The 13,313-nt window shown below is 32.9% G+C and overlaps 1 protein-coding gene across 2 annotated transcripts in view; it reads right to left on the reverse strand.

Moving 5' to 3' along the window:
- Positions 1 to 1,420: 1,420 nt before the first annotated feature.
- Positions 1,421 to 13,313, reverse strand: part of CLGN (calmegin) — a 46,789-nt gene continuing 34,896 nt past the window's right edge. The window contains exons 9-15 of one of the 2 annotated variants that reach the window (XM_057727492.1): positions 10,160 to 10,273; positions 9,885 to 10,035; positions 8,363 to 8,578; positions 7,104 to 7,229; positions 6,727 to 6,886; positions 3,773 to 3,873; positions 1,421 to 1,962 (exon numbers count right to left, since the gene is read on the reverse strand). In XM_057727492.1, the coding sequence (XP_057583475.1) occupies positions 1,882 to 1,962; positions 3,773 to 3,873; positions 6,727 to 6,886; positions 7,104 to 7,229; positions 8,363 to 8,578; positions 9,885 to 10,035; positions 10,160 to 10,273 (949 nt within the window). In that variant the 3' untranslated portion in view covers positions 1,421 to 1,881. Of the gene's footprint in view, positions 1,963 to 3,772; positions 3,874 to 6,347; positions 6,625 to 6,726; positions 6,887 to 7,103; positions 7,230 to 8,362; positions 8,579 to 9,884; positions 10,036 to 10,159; positions 10,274 to 13,313 lie in introns of those variants that run through there. The other variant, XM_057727493.1, reaches the window with a different exon arrangement.

Below are 13,313 nucleotides of genomic sequence, written 5' to 3' on the forward strand. Positions count from 1 at the left end.
AAAAGATCATATACAAGACACTTGTCAGGCAAGAAGTTTTCCATAAAATTAAGAAAGGATTTATCTCATGAAGTAGTAGTTTACTTTCAGAAACATTCTCATCTAGAATTATTCAACATGTCTAGATCATTTGGATATTCCAAATACAAAGCAAGAAAGGGAGTCCTTGCAAGATGTGCTAAGTTTAGTATTAAATAAATATAAAGCACGGTTAACTATGTGTTAAGATTGTCCACCACCAATTTATGGAAAGTTCAGAACACAGCAATGGAATAAAGCACTTATTTTCATTTTCAATTCATTCCCTGAAATAAGGAGTGAACAGTGGCTATACCAGCTATGTTTGGCTTCCTTTATGTCAGAGGAGAAGCTACAGACTCATTTTCCTTATACATAAGCTTTAAATATACTACTGGGGAGGGGGTATATGAGAAGGGGGCTTACCCAAGGATGGGGTGTGTATGTCCATGAAGGAATCCAAAATATTACCCAACTAGTATAGAATTCTCTAGATAGTTGGTATTAAAGTAGTTGCATGGTCTCAAAGATTTAGATCACCTTCCAAAGGGTGTGTCACTCAAATATGAAAAATTCTTAAATTCTGTTAAATGGAATAATGCAGCTCTACTATAATGTACTTCTGTGACTTTTGGTACTTACAGCTGTCCCTTGGTATCCACGTTGGATTGGTTCCAGGACCAGTGGCAGATACCAAAATCCACAGATGCTCAAGTCACACAGTTGACCGTCCTTATCTGCAGATTCTGTATGGCAGGATTCAACCAACACATACTGTGTAGTGCCGTAGAATTAATTGAAAAAAAGAATCTGTGTAGAATTGGACCCATGCAGTTCAAACCTCTGTTGTTCAAGGGTCAACTGTATTTTAAAAAAGAGAAGTGATAGTCTATCTACCATAGCGGCAGCTTTGAAGCTAGATAAGACAATAGACTTGAATTTGTCAGAAAACAGATTTGAATTTGTCAAAAAAAAAGACAGAAATACAAAGCATGATGATTGATATGTATTAGCCATTAGAATCTCTTAAAGATCAGATAAAAGAAAATAAAGACTCCCCAATAATAATTTACCTATTAAAGAGGGTATCATTTAAAGAAGCAATGTAGGCATAAGCAATCTTGTGAATAGGGTAAGCATTTCTGGCATAAAACAACTATAGCAGCCTGAAAAAATCTGTACACCATTTCATTTTGTTAAACCTCTTATCTCTGTATTCAAATGTAAATATGCTGCACTATTAACCAGTGATTCTATGAATGACACATAGACACTTCAGTTTTGTTGACTTGTCTGTCAACAAAGCACCTCTTTAAAGGATTCTATAATTTAAGTGAACAACGGACCATAACTATAATTTGACACAAACTAGGTAAATGTGGGTCACATACAACACTTTCAATTGTTGACAGAATCAAACAACCAAACAGCAACTTTATTGCATTTAGCCTGTACAGCAGAACACACATTCATCTATACTATAGAACTACCAGTTAAATGTAGTATAGCCATTTAAGGGGAAATTTCAATAACTGATTCTTCCAACAGCAGTGAAACTGCTGATATTATTTTGCTCTGCAGAAACCAAAACTTTCTCCAAACTATTAAAACTGTGTAACTTCTAATGATGTTAATCTGTTAAAATCTGACATGTAATGTGCCACTTTTATTCTAAATTCAAAGACCAAGTAACTTCAAAGTTTTTTTTTTCCTTTTCTGAAAAAGATTAAAATAAATGTCTGAAAGAATAACATTGCTAGATAGTAGAAACAGGATGTGCAGATTGACTCAAGTTCAGTTCTGGCGCACTGACTTTAGAATGCCAACTCTCCCTCTTAGGAATTAAAAATACTTGAATATAGGTTATTCCTTTCGTACTCTTCGTTTGCGTACTGACTTTATTGGCCCATCTCCAGATCCTGTGCCCTCATCTGCTTCTTTCATCTAGGAAAAAAGTTATGAAAACATTTATTTTCATACAGTGGGCAACTGGTAGACAATAGTAAATAATATATTTCTTATTCTCTAAAATACATGTTTCTAACGATCAAAACATCTTTATGTTTATATATATGTATCTTTATGTTCCTTTACCTAATACCTGATCAAAAACGTGTATACAAATTGATGTGTTTCAATTTGTTCATCTTTTGCCATGATTACATTTTTAGAGTAACTCTGCTTGTCAAATATGCATCTGACAAGGAATAATGCTAATAACTCAATTCACAATTTTATTTCATAAAATGTCATGGTTAATTAAAGGTAACATGATGTTGTGGGATATTAACCATTAACCATACATCACAATGTTTCTGTAAATAATGAATTGCTGAGCTGGCTTTACAGAGCCTTTTTCAGAATTTCTGGCACATGATACTTTGAGAAAAATTAGGAGACAGGAAAGGGAAACATCAAACTTACAGTTTGGGTTTTTTCTCTAATTCTTATCCTTCCAGAATAATCATTTATACATAAATTTAACTTGTATACCAACAAAATAATGAAGGTATTATACAAAATAGTTATAATTATTTCTCAAGGTTATACTATATAAAAATTGATTTATTTTAGCTCACTGACAAACATAGAAGAAGATTAAAAGACTGGAAGATGGAATTTAGATACTTTTAAAGGTACACAAAATATTTTACAAAGCAAAATATAACTAGAATACACATTCAATGAACGATTCCAAGTATTATTATTAAGAGAGTGACAGCGGGAAACATGGACTGTTTAAAAGTCTGTTCTGGAAGAAATTACCTTCACCCTCCTCCCTCTAAATAGAGATATTCATACTAGATAATGATCCTCAAAACCCATTTAAAAAAAACTCACAAGGCAGTTAAGACCAGTTACCAGGTATATGTACTGAAAAGCTTTAGAAAACAATTAAAACAATAACAACAAAATTTTATTTGGGAGATTTCTTCGAATAGACAAAACAGCAAGTTTATTGCATCACATGCAACAGTCCAGGTGTAATGGACCTTTACCCAACCTAACTCTAAGCTATGAGTGTGGTGGGGACTATGACTCTGTCAGGTAAGATTATGCAGCTCTTAAAGGGCTAGAGAAGTAGAGAAAACAGGCTTTTGGGGAATATACACCAGGTAAAAAAAGAAAGCTCTGGTTCTGAATTATACCCTGGATGGTTTGATTCCACGTAATAACTGAACATAAAAAAAGGCACTGTGGAAAGTTCTATTATACATCAGGATGGAAAAGGGGGCAGACATATCAAGTTAATGAAAAAACTAGTTTAGTAAAGATTTGAGAAAAACACCATTAGCAGGCACAGTACTCAACTATCCAACGAATGAACTCTTTCAAAATGTTACAGTAAATAACTGGGACAGTGAGTAGGTTTTCACAATGGCTATAAAGAAAATTGTTTTGTAATAAACAGAATTACCTTTTAAATGTTCAGATGGCCTGCTTATTACAACTTTCAACAAAACACTTTAATGAAAAGTCATTTTTTATAGACATAGCTCTTTCTTTATATTTTGTAAACCAAAGGCTTACTTTATACTGTTTCCTTAGGTATTGAGAGGACACAAATCACACACAGTATTTTTGTGCTTTCCTAATGGATACATTTTAAAGCAATGTGAATGCTCTTAAGAAAGCTGGGAGAAATATGGCAAAAATTTCTTCAAAAACCAGATTGCTGTTTTTATTAGAATATTTTTTTATGGATTAACAGTCATGTAGAAACTAGTTTATTTTCTGTTAAAGAGTTGCTTACCTCATCCTCTGATCCAGACTTATTTGATTTATTACCTTCTTCTTGTCCTTCTATGATTTCAATTTCTTCTTCACTCTTTTCCTCAGGTTCACCTTCCTCTTCTAGGGTTTTTTATTAAACAGATTTTATTAAAGACAAAGACTCGATGAATTAGAATTTTGCTACTTAAAAGTATTAAATAAAAGTGGAGGGATGTATTTAAATCCCAATATTTGAAAGCAATTTCTTCCATTAGCCATTTTTAAAAGTTTAAATACAAATACTCATTATTTTACAATATTTTATAAATAAATCATCATATTTGAGGAAAGGGGCAGGTTTAAAGAATTTTTAAGTATTCAGTCTGTATGTAAAATGAAAACCAAAGAATGTGTGTGTGTATGTACACACACAGATGTAAATATGTGTGTGCATGTGTGTTTTGAGAGAGTATGGTTTTTTTTTTGTTTTTTTTGTTTTTTCAGATCTTTATTGGAGTATAATAGCTTTATACTGTTATGCCAGTTTCTGCTGTACAACAAAGTGAATCAGCTGTATTTATACATATATCCCCATATCCCCTCCCTTTTGAGACTCCTTCCCACCCTCCCTATCCCACCCGTCTAGGTCATCACCGATCATTGAGTTGATCTCCTTGTGTTATGCAGCAGCTTCCCACTAGCCTTCTAGTTTACATTTAGTAGTGTATATATGTCAATGTTACTCTCTCTCACTTGTCCCAGATTCCCCTTACCCCCACCCTCCACATCCTCAAGTCCGTTCTCTACATCTGCATCTTTATTCTTGCCCTGCTACTGGGTTCATCAGTACTATTGTTTTTAGATTCCACATATATGTGTTAGCATATGGTATTGGTTTTCTCTTTCTGGCTTACTTCACTCTGTATGACAGATTCTAGGTCCATCTACCTCACTACAGATAACTTAATTTCATTCCTTTTCATGGCTGAGTAATATTCCATCATATATATGTGCCACCTTTTCTTTATCCATTCATCCTAATGCTTTTTGATTTCTCACAACAGTCCTGAAGTGTTAAAGCTTTACAGATACCCCAGCGTTTATCTCCTTGCTGTGTAGAGTGGAGACAGAATGAAATTACTGATGAATCTGCAAGGAGGTTCTCAATTACATTTTTTCTTTTACTTGAAACCACATGTTGCTTTCTTTGAATATTTTTCTGTTGGGTTAAAGGAGGCAAGAGTTGTAAATGTTCTTATGCTTAAGAAATAGTTGTTGCCAGGAGGGTTTTTTCCAGTTTGAAAAATAATGCAGTGTGCCATCAAAGAAACAATTGCATCACAGGAACTGGAAGCCAACAAACAAAAAACAACAAAAAGCTCAGCCCTAACATCTACTAAGGTGTATGTCAATGCTTGGCAGGCAAAGTGAGCCTACATCTGTCTGGCTGTCTAGACCCGCACCCGATACATGCTGTGATCCGTCCAGCTGGAAAGAGGACCCAGGAAGAGACAGCAGTCAGCTTGTACCAGATGATTCCTTGCTTGGATTGTCAGAAATTCAGTTCTCGGTTTCCAAATCTGCTGTCGAGTATCCTGATTAAATTATTGCAGACTACCAGATGGTGATGTAGATAACTTTAAAATAAAACTCCTTATAATAGTCTTTAATCTATGACATTATGTTATAGATGAGGAAACTGAAGGACAAAAAAGGCTAATTAATTTGGCTAATAGCCAGCTTCTAAGTAGTGGATACGTCCTACCAGGATATTGACACAGTCCAGACACGGAACAGCCCCCTTACCACAGGGATACCTCATGGTACCCTTCTTCCATCACACCCCTTCCCTCCTGCTTGCATTCATTCCCTCCTTAAGCCCTGGCAACAGATCAATAATCTGTTCATTTCTGTAATTTGGTTACTTCAAAATGTTATCAAATGGAAACATACAATATGTAAACTCTTGGGACTGGCTTTTCAGGACAATTCTGTGGATTTCATCCAGACCACTGTGTGAATTGATAGTTCACCCCTATTTACTGCTGAGTACTATTCCATGCTATACATGTATCATGGTTGGATTAACCATTCACCAGTTGACGGACATCTGAGTTGTTTCCAGTTGGAGCTATTGTGAATAAAGCTGCTATTTGAGGAAAGGGGCAGATTTAAAGAATTTTTAAGTATTCAGTCTGTATGTAAAATGAAAACCAAAGAATGTGTGTGTGTATGTACACACACAGATGTAAATATGTGTGTGCATGTGTGTTTTGAGAGAGTATGGTTTTTAAGTCAACTGTTTCATCAACTATTAAGTTAAAAATAGTGCTCAAGATATAATTCAGGTTTTATAAAGGGCTCATTCTGGAGCTTGGCTTGCGACACCTGGCAAATATCAACAGTTTTATTGCTACCTAGATGTACATAAGGAAGTCTCATTTGAGAGTCACCAAAAAGCCTCAGCTGTCTTCAGTTCTAACATCTTCCGGAGTTTAGTAGAGTGTCGGAAGGGGACGTATGATTCAGCAATCCTTTCAAGAGATTAAACTATTGGTTCGATATGATAAACTATCTGATAAACAACAGCCTTTGGGAGACTTTTGTGGGTTTTGTTGTTGCAATCACCTGCCTTAAACTGATTACTCTTCTACAGAAGCCATGATTTGTACCTCCCATCTCATCCTTGGAGGCAAGAAAAATCTTTGCAAAAAGCTGTGGCATATGGGATTTATAGTTGCTAGGTTCTGAAGCAAATGAACAATTTTTACAATTCTTTCTTCCTAGAAGACAAAAATCATACATTGGATGTCTGCTCAGGTACAAGCCAGGCAAGGATGTTACTCCTCTTCGCCACAGTCATGCATTCTTGGGGATTCAGATGGTATAAATCTGACAATAAACAAGTGCAACAGCTAGTGTCTACCACTTAATCTACTATCTTTAATGAGCTTTGCCCAGGGTCCCCATTATAAATCACCATCATCGTCTTACCTTTTTCAAGAATTTCACCATCACTTTGCTTTTTTTCCTCTTCCAAGTCTACTGGTTTCTCCAGGGCTGCTTTCTCTTCCTTCACTTCTTGCTCTAGTGCTCCCTTTGTTTGTGGTTTACATAAGTCCAGTTTTTTGAACTCTGCATCTTCATATTTTTTCTGTGGTAGTTTAATACAAGCCATTTTTACTAAAACCAAAGCACTATTTACAAAAAGATTTTTTGCAATAACTGATATCATACACAGTGAACTATCAGTAAAAACTTATAGGCAATTTAGTTTATTACTTTTAAGAACCACTTGACCCATTATAGAACTCCTAAACACTTAGAGATTTTTTTTTTTTTTACCGTTGAAGGAAATGAATTTTATTTACCTTTACTTTTCTTGGCCAACAAAATGAAGTAATTAGAGCTATTGGAAGCCCTGCTGTTACAAGATAAATGAACCAAAGCCATGGGCGCTCTTCAGTAGCTGCCACCAGCTGTTTGAACATACTAGGCTAAAGAAGAAATAAGCATAAAAACGAAATTAAGATTTTATAAAACTTCATTCAGAAATACAGCCTACAAAAACAAAAAACTTATTTCACCTACGTGGTTTTATATTAAGGAGTCATGAATTTATAAAATAAAAAATATTTTATTTTCCCATTTTATACTTCATAAAGTTTAAACAATCTTTAATTATCTGCATGCACTGCTGTTTGACACTTTGTACTAGAAGGTACATTATACTATATAGGTGAATACTGCTAACTTACTAGCAAGAATTAGGACAGTTTTCTTTTTCAGTAAGTTTCAGGATAGAGCTACTCTTTATGGATGGCTCATTTACAAGTATACAACTCTGATAACTCATTCTGTACTTTTAAAGAACTTACTAAAAAAAATTAACCTGAGAATTATCGTGTGTTCTTCTTCTTGTTTATTAACAAATTTTACACACAATCTTCAGGAAGGAAATTGTTTCTCTTACTAAAATGGAATCTAAAATCATCAAATGTTTTAGTTAAAAGAGTTTCAAAATGAGAATCCCTTTACCTTACTTACTCTTTTCACAGTTTTTGCTAATATCCAAAGAAACCTAATGTAAGGTACACATTTTTCTTTACAGTAATTGGTTTTAAAGATAGATTCTCCAAGATGCATTATGTTGAAATATTTAGCTTAATCTTTTCTAAGTAGTGTTAAGATTTGGGAAGAAAAACCCTGGAACATAATAATGTTAAATTTTAAAAGTTTCTGTACTCCAAGTGAAAAGCAGTTCAAATGAATAAAGAATATTTCAATTACTGTTCCCACTTAAGCCTTAAATTGATGAGGCAATAAAGATATTAAGTCTCATTTCTAGTAGTAGTAGTCTCATTTCTGTAAATGTCAAAAGGCATTCAATCTCATTATGCTACAATAATTTAATAAATGAAGACACGCATATATAATTCATTATATAGTTTATAATAAAGTTGTATCATAATTTGGTAGAGCTAAATAGTCTGTCTACATAAATTTATTTAAATGTGTTTCTTTAAGCATTTAGTAATTATTACACATTTATTTACCTTTTAAAAGGTCATTTATATAATCTATAACCAGGACCACATCCCTATTTATTACTATATGGTAAATACTGTACCTCATTAGCATTTTCTATCATTATTTTCACTCCCCAACCATCTGCAGCCCAGCGATCTGCTACTTCCTTTTCCGAACAGATAATAAAATTATCAAAGTAGATATCAGAGGTCATGGACCAAAGCTCTAAACCAAGAGCACGGAAAGAAGTCAGAAGAAATGGGTGATTGTCTTCAAAATAATCTGGATTAGGAATTTTTCGAGGACTCCAGATACCCTTGAAGAAAAAATAATTTAAAGACATTTCCAAATAAAATAATTTCATTATAGATGTTACACAAGAAGTAGCAGCTGTTGAATGAAATCAGCAATACTAACTGGAAAAAAGAAAACTTTAACTGATAATTAATTCATTAGTAATTCACTGGAAATAAAATCTTGTTTCTTCTTATCCTGTACATGATGTTCCCTATGAATGATACTGACTTTAAACTCTGCAAAAAAAAAAAAAGAGGCAGAGTGAAAATCCAATATACACAGAAACTTAACTAAATTTTACAATTGATATTATATTAGACAAAATTTTATTTTTTACATTTAGTAAAGAGGGTCAAGGCAAGATATTGGTAAAATTATTCAAATCCAAGAGACCACTGTATGGCAAAAAAAAAATGGAACTGCGCCTTTTAACATATACTCATGATAGGCATCAATAATCAATCATGGTTGAATCTCAGAACACTTATTCAACACAGAAGTTCCATTAGATCTTGAATGATTAAACTCAGCCAAATCAAATAAATTGGACAACATGATCACTCACTGACTCATTCTGCCATCACATATGTCTATTCTGTGCCAGGCACAACGCCAGGTGCTAGGGTACAATGATAAACAAGGCAGATATGGTCCCTGCATTACGATGTTTCAAGTCTAATGAAGGACACAGACGTTAAACACAAAAGTTACCAAAATAGGCATTCTGTGATAAACGCTATGAAGAAAAACTACAGTGAGCAAAAAGAATATATAACTGTATATATAAAGTAAATGTTAGAAAATGTCAATGAATGATTAGACAGATAAAACTACATGGTTAAATGGATAACATAAGAACTTCTACCCTCAAAGCTAGGTACACTCAAAATATATCTGATTCATATTTTGTAAAAAAAATTCAATTTTAATAACACCAGAGATTAAGAAGCATATTAATTAAGCACAGACTTTAATTACTAAAATGTACAATGTGAGTCTTCTTGATCAGAACTCACTTCTTATATTTAATTCTAAAATAAAATTTTATTCTAAAGTGATCATCAGTTGATCGCTAAGGAAGAATATAGTATAAAGTGACTTATCTTTAGTTCTTAATTTTATTCCCCCAGAAAATTAAAGAATGCTCTACTTTTTAAACATAAATTAGTTGCAGTCTCTTTTCTTTGACTTCTTAAGATAGCTAAGGCACACTATAACAAATCAAATTTCCTAAAGTTAACATAACATTATCAATAACTAGATATATAACAGAAATAACACAACATCTTAAAGTTTACTATGGGGCTGGAACAAGTGGTTATTACCTGGTAGTTAGGGTTATCTATCATTGGAGGTCTCCACACTCCTTTGTATTTTGGGTTATCTATCATGGGAGGGCTCCACTCACCACACCCAATCCGACATGCTGGATTAGAAATCTGAGGTGCTTCCCATTCTCCATCCATGTCTTCATTCCTTAGGATATTAGAACAAAGCAAATGGAGTAACCTCAGGTCTCTCCTGTTGGTCATATAAACTAGTAACAAAAAAGCAAGCAATAAACATATGAAATTGATATTTGAAGACAAAGAATGCTTACCAGTCAACCGGTTTTTCAGCATTAGGATCTGGAATAAATTTCGGTTCATTATCAAGCCAGCCATCAGGTTTAACAACACTTGAATCTTCTATTTGAGGAGGTTCACTTTCATCCCTGTAAATACAGTATTTTATGCCAATTATTAATTATTCAAACAGTTTAAAAATGCACATTACAAAATTCAGAAGGTACCAAAAGGCATTTCCTACCCTCTGTCTTTGTGCCTACAACCTCCCCTCTCTCTCATCCACCTAATCTTCTGCTATACACTTTTTTGTACATATTACTTGTTATGCTCTATGCACACATGCACATAAGTGTATATATACATTATTTTTATACAAATGATAGCGTTCTATACAGAGTATGTTAGACCTTGCTTTGGTTCACTTAAAAACTCATTTATCAACAAACATATATGGGATGACTACTACACGTCAAGACTGTCCTAGGAGCTCTATTTTATATAAATATATATCTGCTTCACTCTTCTTAATAGTTGCATAGTTTTCTACTTTGTGAATATATCATAATTTATTTAATCTATCTATTCTTAAGGACATTTAGTGTTTCCAAAAACTATCACAAATAATGCTACAATTAATATTCTGGAATATATTAGAAATTAATAAGAAATTAGCTGTCAGCTATATGAATTAAAATTTTTTCCAGTTTCTCATGTATTTTTTAATGTAGTTTATGGCAGGTTTTTTTTTTTTGCGATGTAAAAATCATTTATTTTCATGTAGTTGAAATTCACTAACATTTTCCTTTATGATTCTTCAATTTTATGTTATATTTGGAAAGATCTTCCCTACTCCAATATTACTTTTTTTTTAAACTCTTCATATTTAATTCTAGTAATTTTTATATTTTCATTAAAAACCTTAGAAAGTAATTTCTAATGTATATAAACATAGTCACAGTTAGTACTGAATAAAACTACTAACATAATTTTCATCTTTACAGAAAAGCAGAAATTTTAAATAGGAAGCAGCATTACGATTTTCCAAACAAAACTTGAATAACAAACAATCAACAATAAAATAATAAAAATGTAAAGACTGAGAAACAAACTGAAATAATCAACTCTATTCATGTAAAGACTTGTACGTACTGAAATAATCAATTATATATGTAAAGACTGAGAAACAAACTGAAATAATCAACTCTATTCATGTAAAGACCTGTATGTATTGAAATAATCAATTATATATGTAAAGACTGAGTAACAAACTGAAATAATCAACTCTGTATATGTAAAGACTTGTACTTGCCTATATCAATGTTATCTTAAGGTCTCTGAGGGCTCAGAGTAACCAGAGTTTAAAATTTAAGGGCGCATCTCTTTTGGCACTTTATAAAACAAATTCTCACACATTTCACCAATCAGAATGAGACTGGTATACACAGTTTCTCTCATTTAAGGGCAAATGTATGTCCCAGCCTTATTCTTTATGGGCAAACAAATATGAAGCAATGTTAGAAAGCCCATATGGAAGGATGTAGCCCTTTTCTGATAGCATGTTCTGATAGCATGAATTCATGGAAGTGATGCACTAATAAGTGACATTAAATTTTTTTTAAAAAGTACTGTTCTTCCTACCTTGTACAAGTTACTTCCCTATTATACTATTTTCCTGAAGGCAAAGACATTTTCACTGCTAACCAGTACCCCTCTTTATCTACAAGAGAGTTAACAAGTTAATACTTTTGGTTTTGCAGTAGCAACATTCTATGCTCTGAATAGGTGGTAACCCCAGTGTTTACAGACAACAAGACCTTGAAGAAATAGGAACTGACACTTTCCAAAATGAAGAACACAGAGAAAAAGTGGTTTAAAAAAATGAATAGAGCCTCAGTGACCTGTGTAACAAATGTAAAGCAATCTAACACACATCTGAGTGGCATCCCAAAAAAGAGATGGGGAGGCATATATAAATATTTAAAGAAATAATGGCCAAATGTTACCCAAATTTGATACAAACTATAAACTCACATTTCAAAAGCCTCAAAGAACCCAAAGCAAGGCAAATATACACACAAAAAAATGACATCAAGTCACAACAAAAATCAAACTGTTGAAAACCAATAATAATAAAAATAAATCTTAAAATCAAACAGAAAAAATGACATATTAGGTAAAGGAGAACAAGAATGAGAATAATAACTGACTTCTCATCAGAGTCAATGTGAGCCTCATGACGAGGAATGGCTGCTGCAAAATAACTATCGACCTATAATCCCATAGTGAAAAATCCATCAAAAGTGAAAGCAAAATAAAGAAATTTTCAGACAAATAATTTAAGAGAATGCAATGACAACAGGTATGTACTACAATATGTTAAGACAAGTTTATCAAGCAGAAGAAAAATAATAACAGAAGGGAATTTCTATCTACACAAAAGAAGGAGCGTACCATAAATAGTAAATATGGGGGTAAATAAAAGAACTTCTCCCCTCACAACTGTCTGATAAAAAGATACTGATTGAAGAATAAATATGTATGGCCTTCATAGTATATATAGAAGTAAATGTATGTTAATAGCACAAAGGATAGAAGGGAGAAAATATAAGACTCATATGATTAATTTGGACATGAAGTGGTATAACATTGAGTAGACTGAAATAGGTTTAAGATGCATACTGCAAACCCTACAGCAACCAGTAAAACAACAAACTATAGAGGAAAAGCCAAAAAGCCAATATAGAAGAAAACATAGAAGACTCAAATAAAATAAAATAACTCAATCCAAAAAAATTCAGGAAAAAAAACTTTATAAATTTAGTAATACATACTAAATGCTGTTATTGTTTATAATAATAATGATGATGTTGATGACAATGATGTCTGTGTCCTTATTTACAACCCAATCTGTGTAACCTGGAGCAAGTTACCTTACCTTTCTGACCCCCAGTTTCCTTGTTTGTAACATAGGGACAATAAAGCCTGTTTTATACGATGATTATGAGGATAAAAAAAAAAAGCCACAGAATATATGGGACAAAGAGAAAACAAGTAGTGAGATGGTAGGTTTATATCCAACCATATCAATAACTGCATTAAATGTAAATGGTTTAAAACACTCCAATTAAAAGGCAAGACCCAAATGTAGTTGCTTACAAGAAAATCACCTGAAAAATAAAGGCCTAT

The sequence above is a fragment of the Hippopotamus amphibius genome, chromosome 3 (genome assembly GCF_030028045.1).
Source record: "Hippopotamus amphibius kiboko isolate mHipAmp2 chromosome 3, mHipAmp2.hap2, whole genome shotgun sequence".
Lineage (NCBI taxonomy): Eukaryota > Metazoa > Chordata > Mammalia > Artiodactyla > Hippopotamidae > Hippopotamus > Hippopotamus amphibius.